This window comes from Andrena cerasifolii, chromosome 1, assembly GCF_050908995.1.
Source record: "Andrena cerasifolii isolate SP2316 chromosome 1, iyAndCera1_principal, whole genome shotgun sequence".
Taxonomy (NCBI): domain Eukaryota; kingdom Metazoa; phylum Arthropoda; class Insecta; order Hymenoptera; family Andrenidae; genus Andrena; species Andrena cerasifolii.
This window is the reverse complement of record NC_135118.1, coordinates 12,202,368-12,229,117: the sequence shown is the minus strand read 5'-3', so window position 1 is coordinate 12,229,117 and position 26,750 is coordinate 12,202,368. Positions and strand designations below refer to the sequence as shown.

The 26,750-nt window shown below is 41.3% G+C and overlaps 2 protein-coding genes across 3 annotated transcripts in view; both read left to right on the top strand.

Moving 5' to 3' along the window:
• LOC143369429 (CCR4-NOT transcription complex subunit 6-like) overlaps positions 1-8,504 on the top strand; it is a 417,004-nt gene extending 408,500 nt beyond the window's left edge. Inside the window, exon 6 of one of the 2 annotated variants that reach the window (XM_076813335.1) lies at positions 8,449-8,504. In XM_076813335.1, the coding sequence (XP_076669450.1) occupies positions 8,449-8,452 (4 nt within the window). In that variant the 3' untranslated portion in view covers positions 8,453-8,504. The remainder of the gene's footprint in view (positions 1-8,448) is intronic. The other variant, XM_076813383.1, reaches the window with a different exon arrangement.
• Positions 1-26,750, top strand: part of Twin (CCR4-NOT transcription complex subunit 6-like twin) — a 405,710-nt gene that overhangs the window by 54,237 nt on the left and 324,723 nt on the right. The window lies entirely within an intron of this gene.

The following is a 26,750-nucleotide window of genomic DNA, read 5'->3' as shown; positions in this document are numbered from 1 at the left end:
TCCCGTTCCATCCAGTCGTATCTGTCAGGAGGGGGTCTCCAGCGCGACATTACGAATCACAGTCGAGTGGTCGCGATCCACGGAATTAAATCTCTTCCATACTGGGCTAACCCTGCCTCCGGTCGACGGCCCAGCGCGTCGGGAACCGCGATAAACCGAGGAAACGCATTGTGTCCGCTTGCTCTCCCTTTCCATCGGGAATTTCCGTAACGATCTCTTCAGAGCCACGATCCAGGACCGTTGGGAAACGGTAGCTCACAGGAATCGTCAGAAAAAAATTTCCGATGTACGCTTCTTTAATTCCAGCCGTAAAGAGGGAATCGTAGAACGGTAGTAGCCGATTTAATCGCGAATCTAATCGCTCGAGAATACTTTTTCTCGTTTCTCCTCAGAAGATCAGAAAGTTCGTCACGGAGACCTCGTCAATCTATTAGTAATAATCTCACGAGCACGTGGATAGGTTTCAGGGGTGGAAACCCCTCGGTGCGAAGGCACCCGGAGGTCAGGCGTGGCGCGGGAATCCTTAGAAATGCAATATGACGCTCGCTCCGTGCGTCCTGGAATTCTTATCAAAGACTCGTGGCGTTGCAGCTTCTCATTAGGCAAGGGGAGAGGCAGGAGAAGAGCGCCACGAAGGCGGATGGCAAGGGATAAAGAAAACAGAGGGGAAAATCGATGGGTAGGGAGTTAACTGCTAACGACACAGTTTTCATCATGCACGAGAGAATGCTTAACCCGAGGATTTTTCTAGTTAGCCGTACGTGCTCAAGGGAACACCGTGACGTTGTAAGTGGAGCACTCGAGGCCGTCACACACCTCCGAGTGGCTGGAATATTCGAAGGTTGAGTATAGCAAAGTCCACTTTGCGTTTCCTCGGTCCGCAAGGGTGAAGTGATCCGCCAGACCCATCAACGTCTCGGTTAGCTTCTTCCACTCGTTCCCTGGATAAGTTAGTCGTCGCCTCTTTTTCTCCGCTCCCGGCAGACGGCCGCGGCTTCCTCTTCGCCTCTCTTCCCCGTGGCTTCCTTCCGTCCTCCTTTCTGCCCGCTCCTCATCTCTGTCTATTCTCGCCATTATGGTTTTTCGTGTCCATTCCCATCCCCCGTGTCTCTTTACCTGTCACTCGCCGTCCTCCTTCCTCCCGGCTTTCTGCCTTCCCACGATCTGTTCTCTTTTCCCTCCATTCTGGATACTCGTCCTCGTTGCCGTTCCGCTGCTACCGCCGCCTACCTCCCGCTCCCTCTTCCGTGATCCCCTCTGCTCGTCAGGGCTTGCGTTACATCGACGCGCGAGAAACCCGTGAGATTTTCGTCGGAGTGCGCGCGACCGCGGATGAGAGTCGCCGGGAAAAGAGGGCGGATAAAGGGCGGGGGTGGACGGAACGGAGCGCGGGAGTGATTTCGGGTGGTATTCGGATGCAAATCGCACGGGCATTCGAGGAATAATATTTCGCGGGGGAATGGATCGCGCGAGAGCTCGCGAACCGCCGCTCGGGCCGGGGCTAATTTATTAGTACAGGAACGAGATTCTAGACCGACGCTAGACCGCGTCGCTGCTCCGCTCGAGATCAAGGTCATTTGATAGAATAGAATGAATACAAACGGTATCAGCGATCTCCGGCATGTCGGGACCATACAGATGCAAGATTGCAATGCAATGTTAACATAACTTTAAGCAAAACGGCTGAAATACGATACAGACCTGACGGTTCGTGCGCATTTCCCGCCGCGGCACTAGCCCTCGCGTAAACGTTGATGCGGACGGTGTTGTGTGATCGTGCTATTCGAATTTAAATTGCCCACTCTCCATCGGCGGTGCTCGTGAATTAATCCCACTTTTCGCTGTGCTTGCCTTCGGATTTATTACGCAGAGTTGTAAATCTTTTTTTTTTCTTCAAGCATCTGCGTTGAGGAGAGTTGGAGGAGAGGAAGGTTATCAGGCAGTGGATGTCGTTGTAATTCTAAGTTTATTTGCGTAACAGCATTTGTTTGAACCGGCGGACATTTCAGAACGATTTTAAATTCCTCGAGGCTGCCGCGTGATTTTTTATGCGCATGGGGAATACTGATACGCGGGAGAGGATATTTATTCACGAAATATAAGCTCATTCAAGTAATATAACTTCCCCAGTGCAGTTTGATTAAATTCTTCAGCTCATAAAAATTCGCAAACACTATGCTTGGAAGTTTAATGCACAGAGCTTTAAAGTTTTCTCGTTTCAAACATACACTTGGTGGACGGATTTTACAATGTAAGCGAATAACCTGGTTTTCGGAATAAAAATTAAAACGCAAGCAACACGGTTATGGTATGAATAATTAATGCTTTTGGTTTAGAAATTTTTTGAGTGGAATAAGGTTGTCTCATTCCAAACAGTTAGGTTTAAAGTTGATTCCTTGAGAACAGCTGCATGTAAATGTTTCTCCAGATTTATAAAGATTGATGTGTAGTTATTGCAACGGATAGATTGATTTTTGTCAATACCTGTTTATGTGTTTGTGTGGCCTGGAACAGGTAATAATCTTAAAAAAGGGAATAATGATTCTGTTATGTTGTGTATAGAAAAAACTGGTATAGAAATAGGGTAAATGATATAAAAGGATGTATGTACCTTCTTCTGAGATTACTTTTTGCATAAGTGCAACGATGCACCAGCAGAGTAGACCGAAACATTTTTACTAATGAAACAGAATTTTTGTCAGATGTATCAATTTTCATCAGGCTTCAAGAATTTGATGCGATAATATAAGTTCAGAATATAAGTTGTTAACATTAATTTTTAATTTATCTACTAGATTTAAGGATTCCAGGGTTGTTTTCGAATTGTTTAAATTCAGTGTTCAAATCGAGAAACTGACTTCGGTGAAGAAATTTTCTTAGTCAAAGTCAAATCAAACCGGTCAAGATAAGTTACGCGTTTATCAAGAAATAACAAAGGGTTGATGTTGCGCCGTGATGTTAATACCTTAGGGCGCGTTCTGAGCACTGAGACTCGCTGCAATTAGGTTCATAATTAATTTTTTTTTAATTAACAATGAATTGAAAATATTTATTTATTTATTTAAACGAATATAGTATTTTGCGTAGGTAGGTACTATATTTTGTTTCAACAGTATATTCTACATTTACTGAAATATAGTACAGTACCTATTATATAACAACCCCTCCTCTTTCAAATGCTCTTGTGAATCTTTCCTACTGCTTCATCCGTTATAATTTTTCTACAAAGCATATTTTGCGATCTGGTCGGTTCGTCTTCTCTTCGTTTCTCTTATTTTCTTTTCTTTACTTTTCTTGTACTAATTTTAAGCCTAGGTTAAGTTCACGTTTTAGGTTGGGTTGAAAAACAGTCCTTGACTGAACCTCGCCTTTGCATTTGTCGTGTTTCCCTCTGTTTTGTTGTTTGCTGTGTTTTGCTTGTTTGTTTCTTTGTTTGCAATAAAGACGTTTAATAATAATAATAATAATAATAACACAGTACGGGTGGCAACCCTACTTCCGAACCCTCCATGTGTAAAATTATGTCTGAATTAAAACGCGTCAAATACCAGAACGCTGATCGGCCATGTATTTCCCACCAACCTAATAGAATGCCTTCTCTATGGCATCCCCAAGTGAGCACCCACTCCTGAACCGCTACTTTCGATAATTTTCAGAAGATATCGACATGAAAACACGTCGACGCCACTCCAACTGTTGACGATTTTTCCATGCCTCGTGACAATAAAACTGTACCGTTCTGAGCGTCAGTTCGGGAAACGCCCTCGGTGCTACGCATTGCCGAGTCACATTCCAGCCGCGAAATAAACTACGTGTTTGAAACACTTTGTTCGACACGTAACAACTGTAATATAGCCAAGGCGCGAATCCGACGTACAGAACAACGGCCATGCAAGTATGCAGTTTGAACATTGTAACGCAGATTTACTGCAGCTGCGGTATTCATTTCCGTCGCATAAATCTCGACGCTTCCTTAGAGAACTAAAATACACTCAGTGCCTGCCTCGCCACCGCAGATTACTGTCGCGCGCTGCGCCCGCCTCGACTGCAGGACTCTCCGAGGCTCGCGGATATCGCCATTAGAAAGCTTTTTCGCGTATCTAAACGTAGTTCCTACATTGGCTTATCGCGAGTAACATGCGGGAACAAGGCAGCGAGTGCCAGCGCTCCTCATGGGCCACGCGCACCCCCGTGGAAATTAATGCGCCGCCGTTTCATTGCCAGCGTGTTAAACGTTCCGCGAGGCGAGATGAAAATTCCGAAATGGCTGCGTTAAGTTTTGCTGAGCTAGATTCAGAAATAAAGTACAGCACCGGCAAAAAGTTTCGAAGCACCAGGGCTTTCTGAAGCTTCTGCACGTCTGCTTGCTGTAACGTACATAAGTAGCACTATATTATATTTAATCACCTTAACTGTACATAGTCACCTTAGCACTCAGAGAGGCTGGTATTTTGCCAGTTTGCGAATACACCCAGCTGCCTGTGCATCGGGAATTATACAATTTGCAAACTCGATAATTGCAGACTTTTAGTTCTACGAGTGCTCAGCACTGCAACTATAACGTAAATTTTACACTGAAGTGATTGTTTGAAAAATTGAACGAAGGTATGTTTTAAAAATTCATGGCCCTTTTCTGCTGCAGGACAACGTAGAGGGCTGCAATTGTTTATTATAAATTGCTAATAATTTTATTTTATACATTTAAAATATGTATACTTCACTCTAATTGCTCGGTAGCCTCAACTACATACGAATCGTTGGAATATAAAAAATAAATTGTAACCCAGATCGAATCCAGACTTAACGCAAACATTAATAAACGAGGGAAATTTTTTAGGACATATTCCATCACACATCAGATCCAATTTCTTTTTTAATATTTAGACAGAAATAGCTGCCCGCAGCTTGAACAAAAATAAGACGTTATGTTTAGAAAAGTAGCCCGACCAGAAATATAAAATATAAAAACTTATATCAATTGTTCCGCATTCGAATACGATTGCGATACGAATTTCTCTTCGCTCCACAGACAATTTCCCAGCCATTTAAAAACCAATAACTCTGTTACCTTGATTCGAATGAAAAAGAGGTAGTTGAGTGGAAATTGAATCCCTAATAAACCCGGCGCAGGAATACACAGTAGCGCAATTGTCTGCGCAAATTAGCCCGATAAAAGGGAAGTGGGATGCCGAAGATGAAACGGGCACGCGATTTGGCAAGGCCCGTTGGAAAGGGAACGCTCGTTCCCGTATCTGGGCTACAGTAGTAATTTCTCCGGGCTTTCCAATTATTCGCTAGATTTTATAATTGTTTCCTCGGTTAGGCCAGCCGACTTAATTATACGGATCCGTTATGTTCCCGTTCTCTCTGAGGCGTACGTTACCGTCTCGAAACGAATGTTAAAGCGAAATGTGGCGCAGCAGCCTCAACGGCAGCGGTGCCGTGGCAACACCATTACATAGCGACCATTAGCTTTAACAAGCATCGAGTCAAATAATTAGCACCACGCGCCCGGCCCGTGGGTTCGCCTGGCCGGCAATCGGGGGACAAAACGGCCCAGCGGAATGCCTGGAATACCCCCCCGCGCATAAACCCGGCATCGGCCGGGAGGAAAAGGCCGCGGTGTTATTCATCGTCGCATCGGAAGCACTAAATACCGCTGGCTGACGAGTTCGATCTAACGAGGCTAACGGTCCCGCTCGGGGAATAAATCGGCCGTGTTATGGGCGAATCCTTTCGCTAATGCAAGACAAGAGAGAAGCACGTGCCAGCGGCGATGTAGTTAGTGGACCGTATAAAGTGTTCGCGAAGCGAGAAGGAAAATTTGAATCGCAGATAAGGCTTTTAATGTCGTGTTAAACACCGCCACCTTTCCCTCCTCCGCCTCCCGCAGTCACTCTGCGTTTCGCCGAGTGAGCCTGCGAATTGCTGATGAAGATAATCGGTTTGGGCGAGGCTTACCAGAGAGAGCTTACAGGCCAGCGCAACGGGAGTGATTAATTTTTGCGAAGACGGCGGCAGTCTTAAAACTGTGCACGAGGGCAGCGTCGGGATCGAGATCCCGCTTTGTTGGTCCGGATTTCAGTTCCTTATGGGATGATTGAAATTTTCATGAATGATGGATTATTATTGGTTTTTGCCGTTGGCAACGATTTGGGTGGTGGGAACGAGTAGTTTATAGTTTTTGCATATTTGGGGAAAAAATGATTATAAATACAATGCGAAGGAGGCTAGGTATATGAAAGGTTGCAAGTAGTATATCTGTGACAGTTCTAACTCAAATTTGAGTTTCGAGGGGGGCGGGTGGAATCTAAATTTAGATTTGAAAATTTTCGAAATTATCTATGGAACGTCTATCGCATCACTTTGAACGTGTATTGAACATCTACCGTGCCACTCTGAACGTGTATTGAACATCTATCGTATACTTATCGATAGATAATTTCGAAAATTTTCAAACACAAATTTAGATTCCCGGGGGTAAAACGTAACCTTATTTTGTGGCAGAAGTAAATAAATCATTTCAAAATGTTTTCAGGCGTTAGATAACTGTTTCAAATAAGATAATTGATGTTAATAGGAATATTCTGGTTTCAAATTTGAAATTATTTGCGAGATTACTTTAGAAGACATTTCTTCAAGTATAAAAGAAGCTAGGGAAAGATTTGATTAGTGCCAAATAACTTATGAGTATTTGGAACCAACTTTCAGTGAAATGAGATACTACATTATTCAAATATTTTATTCAAATAACGCCGGAGGCTGATTTTTGGGAATCTGAGAAGTATAAAATAATTTTTATTAAAGGCTACCTGTTTCATTCAATGAAATGTAATCACGGTCGTGGGAAACTGGCAATTATAACTAGGTACTATTTGCGTTTAAACTGTAGCGCGAAATTGTTTAGCCGAGTGATTGTGCCTACATGGAAAATGTGAAATGGACATGCATGCTGAGTTCGTAGATGTCTAGCGTGCATGATTTCGCATTTTAATTCAGCAGCCTAGCTCATATTTGAAATTTACGACGTTGTTTTTATAGCGTGGGCGATTCAGTATATTTGTCCCGATTTGGAAAGCTTGGTCGTGACGCGTGTATCGCATGATGCATATTAAATTATGACAGGGAACGTGTTTCAAATGCTTGACAAACAAAATATATCTATCTTTTTTCATCCATTTCTCCTTCGTGGATAAAATATATATGAAATATGTTATGAAACTTTTATGGGGAAATTGAAAGGTTGGTAATTTTTACTGTCATCCGAACATTCTACAATCCGAATGTTGTATGTAATATCCATACCGTATATCTGTTGCCTCTGTAATTACTAATTAGATACGTTGTATTTACGAACATGATACGATATGAACGTAATACCTCTATCATTCCATAACAATCAAAATATTCATAGTAATTTCGGATGAAACTGACATTGTAATGGTATCAAAGAGGACATATGTAATATTAACTGTTATAACGAGACAGCAGATGCTGCCTAAAAAATCATAACCTAGGAAATGGTGGGAGTGCCGCAAGATTAGCAAGAATATACAACGTTAGAATATTTGTGATAGTTCTGTATCTACATTTATATATTTTTTTGTGTAAATTATTCATTTATAAAAGTCCCATCAACAACAAGCTCATTAGCCACCACATTTTGATACACAGCTACAAATTATATACAGTACTTTGACAAAAAGGAAGGTGGTTTGATAGAATAATTAGCATGAATCTAATAATAATTAACTAGGATACATACATAAGTAAGGGTTGCGGTTAAATTTTATTATAAAAGCCTACAGTTTTAAGAAACACGAGAAAAAGAGTAACGTTTGTAATTGGAGCGCTGGGCAGTCAAGTAGAATATGTTCCATGGATAATCTTAAACCGCAGGAATTACAAAGAACGAGAGAATTTTTCGTAATTTTATAAAGGTGACCAATTTCTGAGTCTCTTGGTGACAGCTTGATCTTTCCTATGAATAAGATCAGGGCATCTATTATTGTAAATATCTTTCCTGATTTTGAATAATTTGGCAGAAGAAGATCTAGAACATTTTTCATTCCAGCAGTTATTATTCTTTGTCTTATGTTCCCTGATTGAGTCGTTGTGGGAAATAGGAATATATTGGGGTAATGTTCTTATTTCCTCTTCAGCAGCTAGGTCAGCTTCCTTATTACCATCAGTTCCTACGTGTATGGGAATCCATAAAAAAACAATATCTTAATTTCTTCTATATAGTAATAATACCTGCATTTATATTATTTTTCACTTTTGGTATCAGTTCTTGTGTTATTTCTTCTGAAATATCGAATAATCACCATGAGGAAAGTGAGTACATCCGAAAATTCCCGATATTGAAGGTTCTACTGTATTTCATATAAGATGTATATTAAAAGAGTACAATTCCTTTTTAATCCCCCACTTTCTCGTTTGTTCCAGGTAAGCAGTTATTGACAAGTCTCCTTTCGGTTCGTTGGCGCTGGCTTCCTAAGTTAAAATTACCAGGTGAGCTATCGCACTACAGAGTTTCAATATTTGTTGCGCTGATTAAATTTCGCTGTTTCCAGAAGCTGGTACAATCTAAAGCCTTGGACTGAACCATATTTATGAAAAATCCGATATATCCAGAGATCATGTTTCATAATTTCCGTTCCGCAATTATTCACAATATTGACGACGCTGCTATAATCGGTTATTACTATATTATTACCTAAAATTCCGTAAACTGCTTATAAAGCGATGTAGGGATTTAACGGATTAAAATATAAGCAGGGGCTTACAGGGTTCAAGTACAACTCGTATCCATCATCAATTCTCGCTCAGAGTTGGGCATTAACGAAATAAAAAAATATTTAAATAACGAATGGAATAAACGTTACTTTAACTTCAGATTATTCGACGAATAAAGTTAATTTTTTTAATTCATCGAATAGGTAAATTCGACACATAACGAATAATTTTTTTAACGTTTATTCGTTACTCGATATTTTATTGAAATAAAATTTTTCCCCTTTCCACCCTCTCTGCATATGTTTCTGCGAAACTAAACATACAATTTCACGCTAACTTAAATCCTGCAACGTTTCTTTTTCGTAAATGCGAAAGCTGGATAAAAGTGAACCTCCCTTTTTTTTTTAAAACAAAACCCTCTATCCTTATCACATAAATTTACGCATCACATTATCTTGTATACAAATATCAGATATTCAAGCTCCAAATGATCGCGAATCGACTTGCAATCTACACGAGTCAGTTTTATATTAAATGTAAAGCTTATCTAATATATCGCGATGTCGTAGCATTTGTTTTTCCAGTGTCAATTCTTTTTGCTTCCCCCATTGCGCAACCGCTACTGTTTTACACGGTCGTTGGTTAATGACGAATTAAACGAACACACGTACGGGTGGCATATAATCGACTCTCGTCGATGTCGTTAGCGTGTGTCTATTGATTATGCCGTCCAATTCGACGTTACTTTATCGTAATTACATTAATCCCATCATCGATCAGTCATTTAATTACTCTGCCGTTTTAATTGGCGTATTCGCTCATTAGACCCCTGCTCCCTCTCTCCGCCTCCCGCGTGTTACTCTAGCTACGCTTATGTAGCTGTACCTGGCGAGTTCTTTTGAAATCGTGCGTGTGGCAGTTTAATGAACGGCTTTGATTAATTAAACCATTTGAATGGTCTTCGTCGGGGGGTCATTTCCATTAGTCGCGTTTCTTATTGCGTTTTTCCTGTTGTTGCCCGAATTGCAGCGTTTTAACGATTCCTTGTTCGCGTTCCGTAAATAGTGTTTCAATGCTCGATTAATTCAGCTCCGAGATATTCACGGTGAATGTTCTCAATAAGGGATATAAAGGCTTTATGATTGAAATAAAAATAGGATATTCGAAGGTTTAATACATGGTTTCCCAACCATTTTTCAGTCGCGACATCCACTTTTATAATATTCAAATAACCTGCGGCCTCCCCCTCCCCATATAAGGTAAGGTAAATATTTCCTTCCTTTCCCTAGTAGCATTTCTGGATGGCCCACAGTATCCCCAAGTTGGAAATTATTTCGCCATCAAAATGCCAGTAATAAATGCTACCAGGGTTCATTTATGAAAAATCAGGGTTACATCATTTTTAAAATATGTCGATCTAATCATATTAAAATAAATAAGTGCTAAAAATCGTCAACTAAAAATCGCCCTCCAGAAAACACTTCGCGACCCACAGGATGGGAATCACTGGTTTAATATGATATATCTATGGACGAGTTCAAATTCTTTATAACCTAAATTGACTTCTCAAGATAAAATGGTATTTTGATCTTCTTAATCGTATTTCCCTTTCCTTCGTTCTACTTCATTATCGCATCAGATACCTCCAAATACTTGGGATCGGTAAAGGAATACGAAGGGACCTGCTCTTTCTATTCCCCTCCTCTCTGAAGCGGTCTTTCAGATCCGTTCTTTTATATCCGGCCACAATTAGCTCATCCATCTCCATTCACTTTGATCAGCCGTCTACTTAGCTGCAGCATAAATGCTGATGAAGTTTGCGTGGGTATTGTGGCGGTTGGCGCAGTTTGCAGGAACGTTCTAATAGTGGTCAGAACTGCCGGAGCAGCCTGCTCCGGAACGGTACTCGAGGGCTTGCTAATCGTTGGATAATTACATTCAGTAACCCCGCCCATACAGTAATCAGGTTCTCCTGGCGAGCTTCTTCGGTTAACTATATTCTCCGTCGAACCTCCCAGAGTGTTAGCTGCAAAACTCTTGATATTACACCGGCTTAACGCGCCACGTTATCCGCCGAAAATTAGCAATAAAACTTTCCCCGCACAATATTGTACAAACCGAATGCGATTAAGGAACCCCGCACGCGTTTAATTCCCCCTCGCACCACACTGTTATCACCGGAACGAAAAACAAGACAAACTTCGCAACCACCTGCTATTCAGAGGACGACAGTTAAATACCGCACAGAAGCCCAGCATTAAAAGCCACCCCGCGAAAGATGATTACGCGCGGGGGTGAATTCGACCTCCAATTATAATCGTTCGTAGCGCGTCGATCGACGGCGTTAATTGCTTGCTCTATTGCCGAATTCGGGGCCGCGTAATTACGAGGTGTGCGCGGTAATATCGCCGGCGTGCTCCAAGCAAATTGAAACGTTACCAAAGCGTGAATAGCGGGCGTAAAACGGAGCCCGATCGCGTGTAAAATTCTACCGCTTGCATCCGTTCCTCGAGGTGCTTTTCGGGGCGGCCGAGCCCGACTCTGGAGGGCCCCTTTGTCCGATAAATCTTCGAACGCATGCTCGAAACGACGACGTGATTTGGGCCGCTGCTGAAAGTATTTAAGGGAGGACCCCAGTCAGAAGGCACTAAAATGTTTGGGATTTTTTTGTTCGTATAAATAAAAATATTGGGCATCGATTTCTTACATAGTGTTAAAGCAATCTTTATTTTCACAGAAAATTTTTTTTTTGTGGAAAATTGTACAAAATGGCGGCGAACAAAATGGCTTCCCGGAGCACTGCAAAAAAAAACTGGCCGACAATCCCGGGAATGACTGGATCATCTGAGAAGGAAATACAACAAATATATATAAACAGGAATATATTCTCTACAACCTGGCGTAGGATTTTCTCAAAATTCGAATTATTTTGGAAATTGTAGCAGTTTGAAGAACTGACTTTAATATTTAACATAAAAATTTGCACCGAAATGCTTGTAAAAAATCTAATAATTGAAATATCAATAAAATTCTGTGCTAGGTTTTAGAGAATATATTCCTGTTTATATATCTTTGTTGTATTTCCTTCTCAGCTGATTCAGGCATTCCCGTGAGTGTGGGCCATTTTTTTTGCAGTGCTCCGGGAAGCGATTTTGTTCGCTGCCATTTTGCACGATTTTCCATAAAAAAAAAATTTCTATGAAAATAAAGATTGCTTTAACACTATGTAAAGAATCCAAGCCCAATATTTTTATTTATACGAACAAAAAAATCCCAAACACTTTAGTGGCTTCTGGGTGGGGTCCCCCCTTAATTAACCGCCTATAACAATCGACTTCGAGGGACCTGTAGTCAACGTGCCCTCTCGACGATCACCGTATCCGGGGACGATGTGATACGGTTTTAATTAATTAGTCAATTAATTACAGAATTCAGTTGGGCTCGATCGATTGATCGATCAATTAATTAACGTCGTGTCGCGCCGTTTCGAGAGATTTTCTTCTTCGTCGATCGAGGGGGGTTGGTGTGGCACAGGGGGGCGGAGGAGGAGGAGAGGGCCGCGGAGCATGTCTGTCTGTCCCGACCCGTTAGTCTCGGCCGCCGAGAAAGAAAAACGATCGCGCTGAAAGAGAGGCAGGTCGGCATCACGAAGGCAAGCAGGCTGATAGTATGTAGGTAATTAGTCTAGGTTCTAGGAACGTAGACCGGGTCCGGGTATACGTCATGGCAGCTTGCCCAACTATCTCGACGGTGGGGCACGTATCCGTCGTTTCTGGCGTTTCTGCCGGGCCCCCTCCCGCGATCCTCCTGGTCGCCGTGCACCGTCCTGCGAAGATCCCGCGTCGTGCGCTGATGCGCCTTGTTATTGCAATAGCGGGATCCGATTAACGTCCGTCGGCCGCCTAATCCCCGTTGTGCGCGCGGCAATAAGTACCGCTCGCCTGACACTGTGTCCAGCGAGTAAATGAAATTTAGAGCGATTAAATCTGTAGGTCGGGAGTGCCCTAGCCGTTCTTTGCTCGTGGAAGCCGTCTGCGGCGAGATGGGACCACGAGTCGAGGGTAATTGCAGCGTTACGACGCTGTAATGGGCTGCTGATAAGAGTTCGGTCTGCTGGGAGTGCGTATCAGGTAGTTTGGAAGGCTGTGTGGGTTTGCGTTTGTCATAGGCGTAGACGGATTTAGATTCTCTTTAGATATTCTGTTCGGGGTTATGTAAGATTTTATGTGTGGCGTGATTTAAGATTATTCGAGGTTACAGCTTTTGTCGTGGATGCGTGTTTGCTACGTGTATCTTATTTTGCACAACTGAGAGTATTTGGTACAACTTTGGAGTACATGTGGGACTAGCGTTATCAATGCCTGAGATGTAGTAGCTGAAAATATGCGATGAATTTTGCACTTTTCCAGGGGGTAAAGCTACCTTAAATCTCCTTTGTGGAACAGGATCTGCTTTCACTTAAATGGTGATTGTTTAAATCTTCAGAGATTATGTAGTTACAAAATATCAATATTAAGATAGTCCAAATATTGCTGTTAGTCTAATTACAGTCCAGTTTAATGTGGGAGGTTAAATGCATCCAAGCTGTGAATTATTGATGCATGTCTGACCCGATATTGGACGTTTCTACTTGTCCGTCTAGCCTCATAACGAAACTGTTCGCAAGGAGGCCGGAATAAGAAACGTTCCAGGTATTCCCTTGCTATTCTTGCCTTATCCACAGTCATTTTTCTCCTCCAGAACTGGACTACAAACTTTGATATTCAGAACTGTATAGCACTACTTAAAAAAATTAAAATCACATCAATGTAATCTACATATACCCCCCCCCCCCAAAAGAAGTTTAATCCCATGACGTTCCCTCGAAATTAAACAATCTCCAAACAAGTAGAAATTATTGTTAAGTATAAATAAAAGATTGTAGCATTTGCCAATAAAAGATTGTTTTATTTTTTTACTCTGTTCTAGGACCAACACCACAGGTGGGTTGGCACTACTTTTAGTTTTCCTCTGTGTTCTTTGTATGCAACTGGAAGTGCGTTTATCTTTCGTTTATGTTCTGTTCGGCCTCCTTCCGCTTCTGAGCGGGCGTATGAGAAGCTTTTGTCTGAAATCTCCGCGTTAAAACTTTGCAATACTTATAAACCAATAATATATTCTATTTACAGTAGAGACTATAATTATTTGACTCACTAAGTCAAACAATTATAATGTCCCTTAATTTAGACATATGAAGGGTAAGGGGAAAAGGCAAGGAATGTCACGAAGTGGCTTTATTGAGAAAATCAACTTTTAATACTTAAATCCACCAGTAAAGAAACAGGGTTCAATGAACTCAACTGTATTGTTCATAATGTGAACAATTTGTACTCTAATTAGACATCAGAAAAGAACTCAGCAAAAAGTGAATTGTTTTACAATTTTTTAATATCTTTCAAATGGAACACTGCAGAATACTGTAACAAAATAAATGTCCACTTCTATTATTATCAAAACAAGGATGTGTACGAAATGGCGACCGAGGGCTCCTGACGTAGTGCAATGTTATATACACTAGCCAGAAATACATAGTGCATGTAGGAAGACTGGGGACATGCTTTGTTTTGTTCCAGTGGAGGGTGAACATTCCCTGTTTTCAACCAGTACACCAAATCTATAACGTTGCCTTATATGGACATTTCTATTTTATAACCCCTTGTGAATCGACTGTTGTGAAGAAGGCTTGTATGAACGAGTTGATGAAATGTTTACTGTCTCTGATTTCAATTATTAATTTAAATTCTAAGTAAAAATGCTCAGATTTTTGTATGGAACGAGAAGACCCTATAGAATTTTATAATTTATTTTAATTACGTTTGTATATAAAGATAAATTATTTTGTTACGAGGATGTTAAAAACTTATAAAACTTTAAAAATTGTAACCAATTATTCTGTGCCCCAGTTGCCACCAACAAAAAAACGTTATACTTCGCAGAATCACTAAAAATTACTACCCTACAGCAATCTTAATTTCACACTCTCCGTAAAAAGCCAACAACACTATCTAAATGCACACTTCTCCGAATCGGGTTTATTAACAAACAGATCATAACAAATCGTCATGTTCGGATGCAAGTCCCATCGCGAGTCTCTCTCCGTATGCGATTTTAACGAGTGGATTTAACTCTGTTCCGAATGCCCATCGAAACACCGGCATTTGAAATTCCGACAGCAATTTAACTACGCGCGGTGCGCAATTAGAAGTTGAATAGTATATGGGCGTGCATTGATACGGAACTTGCGGCTAATGCCTTCTGGTACACTCTTCTTGATAGCAGACCGGGCGCATAAGAAAGAACACGGTTCTGTATGCGTTGCTCGACGGATCTATGTTAACGTTACAAAGACTCGATAACAAGGCATCCGAGGTTACTTCCTGTTCCGTATCGGCACTTGAATCCTGGCATCGTCGTAAATCGCTTATTAAGGCTCAAGTGCGGCTAACGAGAATACAAAGTACGACGTCTCAGTTAAATTGCACGCGCACAGCAATGGCGAGTACTAATGCTTTATAATTGTCCCATTATTTATTGCGATGAAATGGCGCCAGTTAACGATTATTGGCTGTTTCCTTGTTAAGATAATATATAGTATACAGTAGATTCAAGCATAGTCCTGCACTTTGAGACGTATACTAATTCTTTTCTAACTAACAAATTCATAAACCGTATTCCTTGGGAAATACCCCTCTCGCCGGCCTCTCGCGTTGCCGCAGCCCCGACTCGTAACAATAGTGTAACAAGGGCGTGGGGTGATTGCATGTGTAAAAATAATTGGAAAATATACAATGAATTTTTTTTAAGGAGGTTCCGTAGATTATTCAAAATTGATTTTGAAAACTCATTCAGAGTCGAAGTATTTATTATTGTCAACTACTGTTATTCTGTTACAAGTGTCGTTCCATTTGTGACGAAAATGTACACAAACGTAAGACGAAGTTGTGTAAAAGTGACGTTTCTTACATCATTCAAGCGTTTTCATGCATCGAGTGCGAATGCTCGAAGAAAACGCTCGATTCCATCAGGTTTAAAACTGTTGCGGTTTGCTTCTCGCTCAGTTGCCCTGTGACAAAGTAAACTTGCCAGGTGCATAAAAACCACCTGAGAGCGGTGCACGTCGGACTAACGATCCGTGAAATCGTCTACTTGCGAAACGATTCTGCGCGATCCTCTGCGAAACTGAACAATAGGAGGCGAGCGATTCATTGGCGTTTCGTACCAACAGATTCGATATCGTCACTTTCGTGTCCACACAGCGGGATTTCATGTTTCTGTTTCGCCATCTAGAATTCAGTTTCTGCGTTGGAAAAAGAGGAACGTGACAAGATTCGAGACATGAAATCATGGATTTATTATTCAAGATACGGGGTTTAAGTTTTTATAATAAAAATTCAGGCAATAATAATTATATTCGAATAATGGTTGTTATAGATATGATTGCGAATTGCGTTCATAGGCATATACTTTTTAAAACTCAGCGTGTGGAATGTGTTTGAGATATAGGGCCTTTTTACAGAGACACTTCTTGAGTCAGGATTGACATTTCGGATATACTCACTTAACATCGGTTTCAAATCGATGAAAAGAAGAAATTATGTGAATATATCCGAAATACCAATAGTGAGCCACGAAAGTGCCTCTTGGGAACGGATCCTTACAAAGTATGATCGTCATAAAGGGGTCATTCTACTTTAATCGGTCGAAAAATGAAGCTATTTTGAAAGATTTTTTGTTAGTAAATACAACATATAATGAAATAAGTCTTTTTGGTATTTATCAAGCTACTGTTATATTATACAAAATAATATTTGTTTCAGAGAAACTCGAGTGTAGAAATCACTTGCGCCAAGCAAAATACCCTTTTTTGAGGTGCCACATTGACTCTATAAGTAAAAAAACGTTTAAAACAAATTGGAAAAATAATATTTAAAATTGTTTGTATAGTATAAGAGTAGCTTAATAAATTCCATATAGACTTATTTTAGTATATGGTTTATTTTACTATATTTTACTATATTTTACTATATTTTACTATATTTTACTATATTTTACTATATTTTACTACATTTTACTACATTTTACTACATTTTACTATATTTTACTATATTTTACTATATTTTACTATATTTTACTATATTTTACTATACTTTACTATATTTATTCAGAAAAAATCTTTAAAAACAATCTTTAAATTTTCGGCTGATCAAAGTGGAATGACCCCTTAAATGAACTTATAAGATGAAGACACAATTGGAGCACATTCAAGCAGAGGCCACGCTATTAATTTGTCCTTCATTCATTTATTATTCAGAAGACAGATCTGTGAGCTTTCAGATAAGTGAAACTACCCTTGATTAAATTCTGTTGACGTCTGATATTTACCCAGATTCTCCAAATCCTGTGTAAGAAATTATTGCCATTATGATTTGCATTACTAAGGTGATTCTTACAATTGTGTACCTACATATTGAATACACGTTAAAGTTTAAGCATTACTGTTCCACACGCCATCAGCAATTTTCGTATCGGATGAAAGAAGTTTCGCGTCAGACGAACGGCAATCTGAGAAGTTTGCTTTCCGGCGGCAGTAAAATCCGTTCGGTTTTTATTTCGTCGGGCGCATTACGCGGGCTATTGTGTATTTTACTGCTGGAGTTTCGGCAACAACTTAGCAATACTGTTTCCCGGCATTAACCTACTTGTAACGCTATATTCTTCGAGCAATCTCGGGTGTGAAACGTTCCTGCGTTATCTTATGCGAGGGAGAACAATCCGGAACGGAAGCACCTTTTCGAGGTCCGTGTGGATATTACGTTTCATCGCCTGCTCCATTCTTCCTTTGAGAAAAATGAGTAAGGGGAGGGAGGCACTTCAGAAATGCTACAGCTTTCGTGTTCCCTACCTGTTCTTTGATAAATGGCACGATTCCAACAAAGCTGTGATATTTTAAAAATAGACCTCTTCAATCAAGTACAATGGATGGGTAACAGAAAATATTACCACTAGGGAGTTTAGAAAGACTTTCTTTATAAATGGAGTTTAAGTAGAATTCATGCAGTGCTTCAATCAGAATTGAGTATTACAGAACAGTTCTCTTCAGCCGAATATTATATTTGACTATTTTATTTGGGTATTAATTGCTCGTTATTGATAATAGATTATTCTGTTATTGGAATAATTCTTCGTTCTTTAATTGATTAATTTATTCGCTTTGATAAAAATGATAACAAAGAATATAAGTAGCGAACAAATAATCATCCACATGAAAATTAGTCACCTTCCCATGCTGTTAGATAAATATTTCTTCGATTAAGATGTTACTCCTATGTAAGAATAGAAGCTTATCCAGTATTCGTTATTCGAATGAAACTCTGCGGTCTCAAATCCAACTGCGATTTCAGTATTGGTTACGATTTTGATTTGCAACTGTGCTAGACTACGTAAGACGTGGGTTTTCAAAGGATTTCGGAATACGAGAGGGGTAGAAAGTTGGGACAGGGTTTCGACCGTATTCTCACGGAAATGAGGGAGGATTGGAAAAGTGCGGGACTCCGGTGACGCTGTGTGAATTTAAATAACGTCAGGAGTGGAAGGATGTGGCGTTTGGCGACGTGGTGGCTGGCTTTACAGAGCTATCAAAAAATGTAGGAACATCTGTTTAACAAGAATCTCTTAGTCTATCTAATGACTACGTTACACAAAAATGAAGTACACAAATTACAAAATTCCACAACTTCCTACTACGAAGAAACCACATCCACCTCACTGCCACAGATGTGACACCCCAATAAAACATATATCAAAAGAATACTACCCAGGACATGTTAGGGTAAAGGCGCCAGTAGTTGACCATGTACCAGTAGTTGACAACTTTTCAGAAAACCGTGAAAAATACGGTTTTCAGAAGTGGCGAACTGTGGGTATTAGGAGCCGCGGCGCGCTGATGAAAAGAGACAGTTGCACTTCTAAAAGCCTTATTTTTCACGTTTTTCTGAAAAGTTGTCAACTACTGGTACACGGTCAACTACTTACACCTTTACCCTAAATACTAAAGTCTTGCGAAGGTAAAAAATCAGGAACAAAGCACTGCGAACAGGACGGTGAGACACGTGCTGTAATTAGAAAGAAGCTGCAACGACAGCCAGAAAACGTGTAGTGTGGCACAAAGGGAAAGTAGGTCCGCAGATGACCCAAGCAGTGGTGGCTGTAGAAATAACAGAAAGCGATAAATTAGAAAAACCGATGCAGTCCTATTCAATTACGCAGCGAACACGATCCAGAAGTACTTCCCCGTAATTACCTGAAATCGTCGGCGTGCGTGGACGCCGAAAGACAGAATCTAGAGAGCCGGCAGAAAAATGGCTGCGCGTTAGTCCCGATGGTTTTTGCCGCGGAGCTGTCAACGCCGGCTAGGAACGCCGAAAGGAGCCGTTCCTGCAGACGCAGACCAGTCTTTCGGTGTCCCGTGTCTCTTGGTCGTTCGTCGTTTTTATTTCACTTAACAGTATCCATCCTGCGCGTGTAGTAGGGCGGTCCGGGCTCGTGTAAGGCAGACGCAGATGCTCCCGTCCGAGTTCTGTGTAATCCAGTACAGGATATCGTCTAAACCCGGCACGTATACCTACGTATGTATGTACCAAGTAGCACGTGCGAGAGTCCCGATTTGGTGAAAAGCAGTTGAACGCCTTTTGTTGCCAGCCGAATGGGAGCCGCGCGGTAGCCGGCTGATCGCCGATAAGCGCGACCCGAGGAAATTGAGATTATATTTCGGGGTTAAAGTAATCCCTATCCGAAACGTTCCTTGGTTGCCGCGAGCTTATCCTCGTGATTTAGGCGAAAATGTCGCGGGAGTGAAACAGACGGTCGTAGTGGTACACTACCTATCTGCGGAGAATTACAACTTCGAGTGGCTCAAGATTTGTGGAAAGTGCGGCTTTAATTCGGTCAGGCTCTTTGTCGGGAAAGTTTTCTCCAACTTGCTTTGGTTTACTTTACTTTGAACGGTGCCGATGCTAGTGAAAATTTGAACATTTTTTATTGTCTATTAACATTCACGATTCTACCATGTATGCACAGAATTATGTAGGATCAAGGGGACTAGAGCCCGAATCACTGAAATTAACACAGAGAGAAGCCCACATAGACGGTTATATGGGTACACGCTGTTCAATGAAACTCTTCATGAAAGCAGAGAACGCAACGCAGGTGCATCGCATTCCGTCAATGATCATCGATCTCCATTCCCAGTGGTCCGGGTCTGGTTTACAGAGGCCGGCGGAAGAGCAGCAATAATTAAGAGCGACGCCGTCAGAAGCGCATATAATTATTCCAATTGAGTCATTCACCAGGGATCCGCGAGGGCTGTAATTAAGATGCCCGGTACCGATAGATTCCGTGGTACACGCGATAGAAGTCCGCGGAGTTACTAAAGAGTGCCTCCTGCTTATATACGATCACGAAAGAAGGACGTAATCGTGATGGTTCCCTCTCGAGGAAGTGGCCGCTCGTCCGCCTGCAGACAACGTGGCACCTATGTGTCCTTACGTGTCGCGATCTTTCTCTGGCCAGACAATGAACCTACTCTTCATTCTGTCGATCCACGTGCCTACTCCAACAGGTAAATACACTCAGCAGCGGTCGGGGCCCATTATCCTCTTCCTAGTCTCGTTGCCATTCCAATTCCCGCAGTTTATCGAGGGAAGAAAATGCTGGTAAGAGGAGGAGGAAAATGGGTGGCGAGGGAGACGGAGCCGAGCTAAGAAGGCGATAGAGGACCGCGTAAAGGGAAGAACGATGATCCGTTTCCAATAGATATTATGGAAACCACCACTTCCCTCGCCCTCCACCCTTTTCCGTCTCTTTTACCCTTTCTGCTATATTTCCTGTGATCATCGATACTATTCCTCGCCAACGGTACCGACGAGTCGTAGCGCCGCTTTGTTTTCCACGACGAAAAGAGGCCTTTGAAGGGAAACGGCGTTTCTGGTGCAGTCGGGTTATCAAACCTGAGTGTCGTTTGTGCAAGTTGTGTGGAACGGTGAAATTTCTGCTCGATGATTCGCGTCGTGTTCAGCAGGCGGTGTGATGTGTCTGAATCGGTGCTGTAGATTGTGATGTGTGAGATAACTTAGGGGGCAGAAGTATGTATGCATGGGGGTGGAAGAAATACTGTACTCGGTGTAATATGTGTTATGACATGTGCCTATGTTAAAATTACCTATTTGCCTTAAAATATACCTGCGTTATTTTGGGCCAGCGTAAAAATCTTGAGCTTTGCAGTAGGTACTCGTGTATGGAGAAGAATTGTAACAGTGGATCCTGCAAATTCGGTGACAATTTATTCATCTTTTGGCTAACAATTTTCGGTATAAGGAATAACGATTTTAAAAGGATTCTTAATTATATTAAAATTATACAGTGACTTAACGTTGCCTTCGAGTTGTATATTATTCATTAAGTGATTTCGTATATTTTGTAAATGATTAAACTATAGAGAACAGCGGCAGTGGAATTGAAACGTTTATATGATATGAAATACCTTGGAATACGACGAGCAGAAATGTAATTTAGGTAAACGTCACTGGACTATATTACGCCTCCTCCAATAGCAACCGATACTGTTACAAGTAACAATGGACAATGAAGATCCATCTATTGTGAGAGCCATTATAATGTTCTTGCCATACCGTCCTCTATCTCTGCTCGTTATTAGTACATTTTATAGACTCCGGCAGAAATCGAATCGCATTGGACGCTGGTAAAAAAAAGGAGTCCTATTGTGAAATACCGCGAATTCATGGCCAAGAATAATGGCTTGGCACACATCACGAATCTCACTTTTTTTTTTCGCCGACTAATGAGTCGAATACAATGACTTCATTCTCTCGATTTCACCAAAAAAGAGGGTAGATGGTAGATTCGTACAGGAACACATTTCAGCACCTTATCGTGCTCGAGGATCGATATGAACCTCATTCACAGAAATATATGTGAACTGTGTTAAAACTAAACAGTTATTAAAAAACAACATAGTATTAAATTATGTCGTTCATAAAAGTCAGTTAACATTTTATCCGCCGCTCGTTTGGAAGTAAATTCATGCTCGCTGCTGATCTTTTTCAAATTTTCAAATTACCTATACGACTTCTGCAAATATTCACAACTCGAGTTTGCAAGTAGAGCAGCACCGTTTCAGCGGCGATGAACATGAAATAAGATCGAATTTGTAGGTCCAGGTGCGTTGTGAGATCGAAGCTGTGAATTAATATAGGGACAAGCTGAATAGAATCCTTTTGTCTTTGCCGACAATCCATGTGTTACGAAAGCAAAAATATATTCAGTATATTTTTCCGACGTTAATACTTCAAAGTCATAAAGTGTGTAGGAATGGGACCAACTAAGTGCAGCTTTGTAACGAGCGACGAAAAACACATTTAGCGGCTTGTATCCTCAAGGAACGTCGCTTTACACCACTTGCATGAGTCCCAGGTGAGTCACTATGTCTCTGCAATGCACAGTACCTCCATTGACGCCACTTTTAGGAACTATGTTGAGCGACTAGGTTTTTGACGCTCTAGAATTTACTGTATAAGGGCACTCGTACACTTCCCTTGGTTCAAACGTAACGAGACAAGGTCGAATTGAAATTGATTCACGCCGAATGAAAGCGATGCTTTTGATGATAGACTGGGCGATTTATTGGAACTGGTCTATTGAAACTTACTTACGTTAGCTTCTCAGAAACCTTTCCTGAAAGCGTTGGTCGCATCGCCTTCGAATATCTCGAGACCTATTAGGCGTAGGACAATTTTTTTTAAGTGTGCATTGTGTTAAAGACGAATCCAGCCCCCTGCACAGTTTTCGAAAATTTCAGAAAACATGTTTTCGAGCCCCAACTTTGGCACCCCTTCAACATTAACGATTGCCGTTAATGAAAAATACGTGACAAATATTTTTCACTATTCTGCAAATCTGCAGTCTCATCGAAACCGGCGACGACGGGTTCGATATGTTCCCTTGTTAGTAAACTAATATTTTACACCAAGCCACTCTCAACTGCCCCTGAACTGGTGTCATAACTACTTCTTCAGCAAGTAGCTTCGCTACCGAATGTTTGGGGTGCATTGAATTTATGGACATAAGCAAGATGCTTCTACAGTCATTTTGCTTATGTCCATAAATTCAATGCACCCCAAAAATCGGCCACCATTTTTCAAAACACTCAGTCTAAAACTGGCAGGCCCATAAATGGAAGAAGTGTCCTATTGTTGGTTTAAGTGATGGAAACGTTGTTCCGGGACGTGCGAAGCGTTTCTTTTCTAAATTATGTTGGTAAATTTTGGAAAAGTTGCTTATAACGTACGCGGTCCTGAAACTCTAAACTCCTGGTGGACTGTTCCCTCAATTCTGTTTACCATCTCGGGTAATTTACGACTCCGAATTTTCTCTACCGTCGACTATACAAACTAGCACGTCCATTTCGCACGTGTCATTCGTATCGCATCACACGTCATTACCCTTCCGTTGCGCCCCGTACGTTTCCGCCCCCGCCCCCTGTCCCCTTGTTACGCACGGTTCAACAAACTTGAAATCGCTGCACCTGCGACGCTAATGGTTTTAACGTTGCCGTTAAAACGTTCGACCCGGACTGTTGCAAGCGATGCACCGAGTATTAGCAGTCGCCTGCCACCTACCCGACTGGCTCTTCTTCTCGTTCTCCGGCGAACAGAATTGACGAAACTCTTTGCGAGATAACCGCCCCTTGATTCATGGCCGCTTACGGCCACATAATACGACTGTGTACCAGCGACAGGGCATGATCTATGGATGGGGCACGACGCTGGGGCATCGTAATGGTTTTTCGGTGCGTGTATATGAAAACGTGACGTTGACGAAATGCTTTGACGTGACCGGTTTGGGCTTTCGATGTACAACCACCCGCTGACACGGGTGCACACGCCGCCCCGTTGGGAATTGCTCGGAATTTCGCGAACAAATTCGATTGTTTCTGGAGAATTGTTCTTTGTTTCAACTCGTCATTCGCCCGTCGGCAGGGAGGCTGTGCGGTACTCGGCAGGGTCCGTTTTTGTGGTAACATGTATAGGGAGCATTATATGACTGGTTGTACTGTTTCAGGGAGGTTTGTGAATTTGGCACCTCCGAATTCGAAATTTAAAAAAAAACTATACGGCATTCGTTTGTCCATCGTTTGTCCACGTTTGTGCAACAAAAATTTTCGTTTGTCCACCCTTCAAAAAAGAGTTATGAACAAATTAAGAAAAGTTGTCATCAACACCATCCATGAACACTTTTCAACTTTTTAAAAGAGGGATACGATTGTCTGTGATTTAGCATCGTTTGTCCACCCCAAGATTTCGTTTGTCCAGCCTCCTGAACCGAATTATTTATAAATATTGTTGAAGCGACCGCGTATAAGTTCGATTTTTTATTAATTAAACGATGGTATCCTTCATTTTTCGCGGTTTTTATAAATAATTCGGTTCAGGAGGCTGGACAAACGAAATCTTGGGGTGGACAAACGATGCGAGATCATGGACAATCGTATCCCTCTTTTAAAAAGTTGAAAAGTGTTCATGGATGGTGTTGATGACAAATTTTCTTAATTTCTTCATAACTTTTTTTAAGGGTGGACAAACGAAATTTTTGGGTGGACAAACGTGGACAAACGATGGACAAACGAATGCCGTATAGTTTTTTTTTAAATTTCGAATTCGGGGGTGCCAACTTCACAGACTTGTTTCAGGGTGTATTACGTACTTAGGAAATTCAATCCCGAGATCCCGGCTGTTTTTTGGATTCCATTTTGATATTTTTCAGTTCTTCACAAAGTAATTAACGTTTTTAAAAATTCTCGAAATTCTCGGGGTAAGTTATAACTTGATATATCAAATCCCGGGAGTTTTAGGATCCAAAAAAACAGCCGGGATCCCGGGATTGAATTCCCTATGCGGACGTTACTAGGCTTGCAGAGTGGTTGCTTCGGGTTAGATAAAAGGTGATATGGGTCTTGGTAAACAGATTTTGGCTCAATAAGTTACTCGCAGTCAGTAGGTAGGAAAAGAATGTTTCTTTGGGAATTTATTTCAGAAAGTACATGCATATTTTTATGCAAAGGTTTTTATAATCAGATGAGGGGGACTTTAACAGGTTATTATATTATGTTTCGATATAACAGTATTTAGTTATTGCAAAATTATAACTGATATCCCGGCAGCTGTTTTTAGAAATACGTTTCCCGGTGAAAAATAACAAACATGTCTTTTTTTTTATTTTGGTCTGTTTACATATTTAGGGGGTGAAATCACCTCCCAAAGTTCATAAGACGAGGTGCAAAAGTTCCTACTGTTAGTTTAAAGAATATTATAAACTTGTGTATATCAAGTTTTATTCAACACAATGTTATAATATTCTTTAAACTAACAATAGGAACTTTTCAACCTCTTTTTATGAACTTTGAGGGGTGTTTCCACCGCCTAAATATACAAACGAGCCAAAATAAAAAGACACCTATTTCTTATTTTTCGGTCCTCTCAAACATATCCAAAAATCAAAGCAATCGGAGGCGGACATCTGAAAACCTCTCCTTATAAGCCAACTGTACAGCGCAATCTTAAAGCCTTTTAACTTTCATTTGAATTTTTGCTGACACCGCCAACAAATTCCACGATATTCACGTGAATCTATTTAAATGACACACCCAGCACACACCCAATGGAACTCAGCGATATTTGATGGCGGTTCGCACAATTGTTGCTCGCTGATGTGGTCCCTTTCATACAGTGTACAGCATCGTTGTAATCGAATCGCTACGTTATCGATACCCCCATGGATGCTTGAATCCAGTAAACGAACGTTTCATTCGTCGCGGTAATAAATGATCGTTACGCTATTATCCGTAACAGAATTGAAACGACGAGACTGGAAAGTTCGCGTTACGAAATCCTTTTACAGCGTTCCTGCCGATTTCTGTGAAAATCAAACACGTACATGAACGAATCACAAGAAAGCGATTATCAATTCTCGGTCGAGAATACGGAGCTATTTTTTTGCTTAATCCGTAAAAACTTTGAACGCGAAAACTTCCGTGGAATTGATAGGAACTATGTGCTAAAATTATCGTTTCCATCCTCGTACCTAACGGTTTGTATTGTTTCGCGAAATTCAGTGCTTTTAGCATTGAGGACGGTTCGCGTCGCCGCCGCTTTGCCAGAAAGCGCGGGGGATGATAAATGAAAAATAAGCGTTTGTGCGGGGAGATGTATACCTTTCAGGCTCGTCGTGCAAAAGTGCTGTTCCCGTGTTTCGCTTTATCACGTTCGTTTCCTGAAGTGTCGGCTTTTTTCTATCGCAGAGGGGGCCTGCATTAACGTGATGCATATTTTATTAGTCGACAGGGCTTGGTAGTCGCGGGATTTCAAGATTTATTATTTGCCCCGCGATTATTTCACGTTTCAACCTATTACCTTTTTTAAACGATTTTATTCTTCTCGTGAATTTCAATCGCGGATACTTGACATGCATACTTCAGCTTCATGTAGATGCGTGTGATCGAAGTTCCGAGGGGTGTTAAAATATGAATAATGTATACATAGGTACATCACCTACGACAGAAACCCTCGAGATAAAACTGAAGTGCGCGACGGGAACGCGAATAAGCGTGTCTCGCGCTCTCTTCAGGCTCAGAAGCGAAATGACAAAACAGCGAACGATGGGGACGTGGTGGTTTCGCTACCACGGTAAGGGTCAGGCGCAATAGCAGCAGAGCATTTTGTATACTATGTAGTAGATCCGCGGCATACGTGACTCGAACAGTTTTCCACTCTGATTTCCGTGGAAAGGTGACTGCAGCGGAGCGAAGAAAAAATGGTGAAAGGGGGAAGCCATTAGAACGAATGTCTGCGGGGTAAAGGTAGATAAGAGTGGCACGAGGGAAGGGAAGACGAAATGGAGTA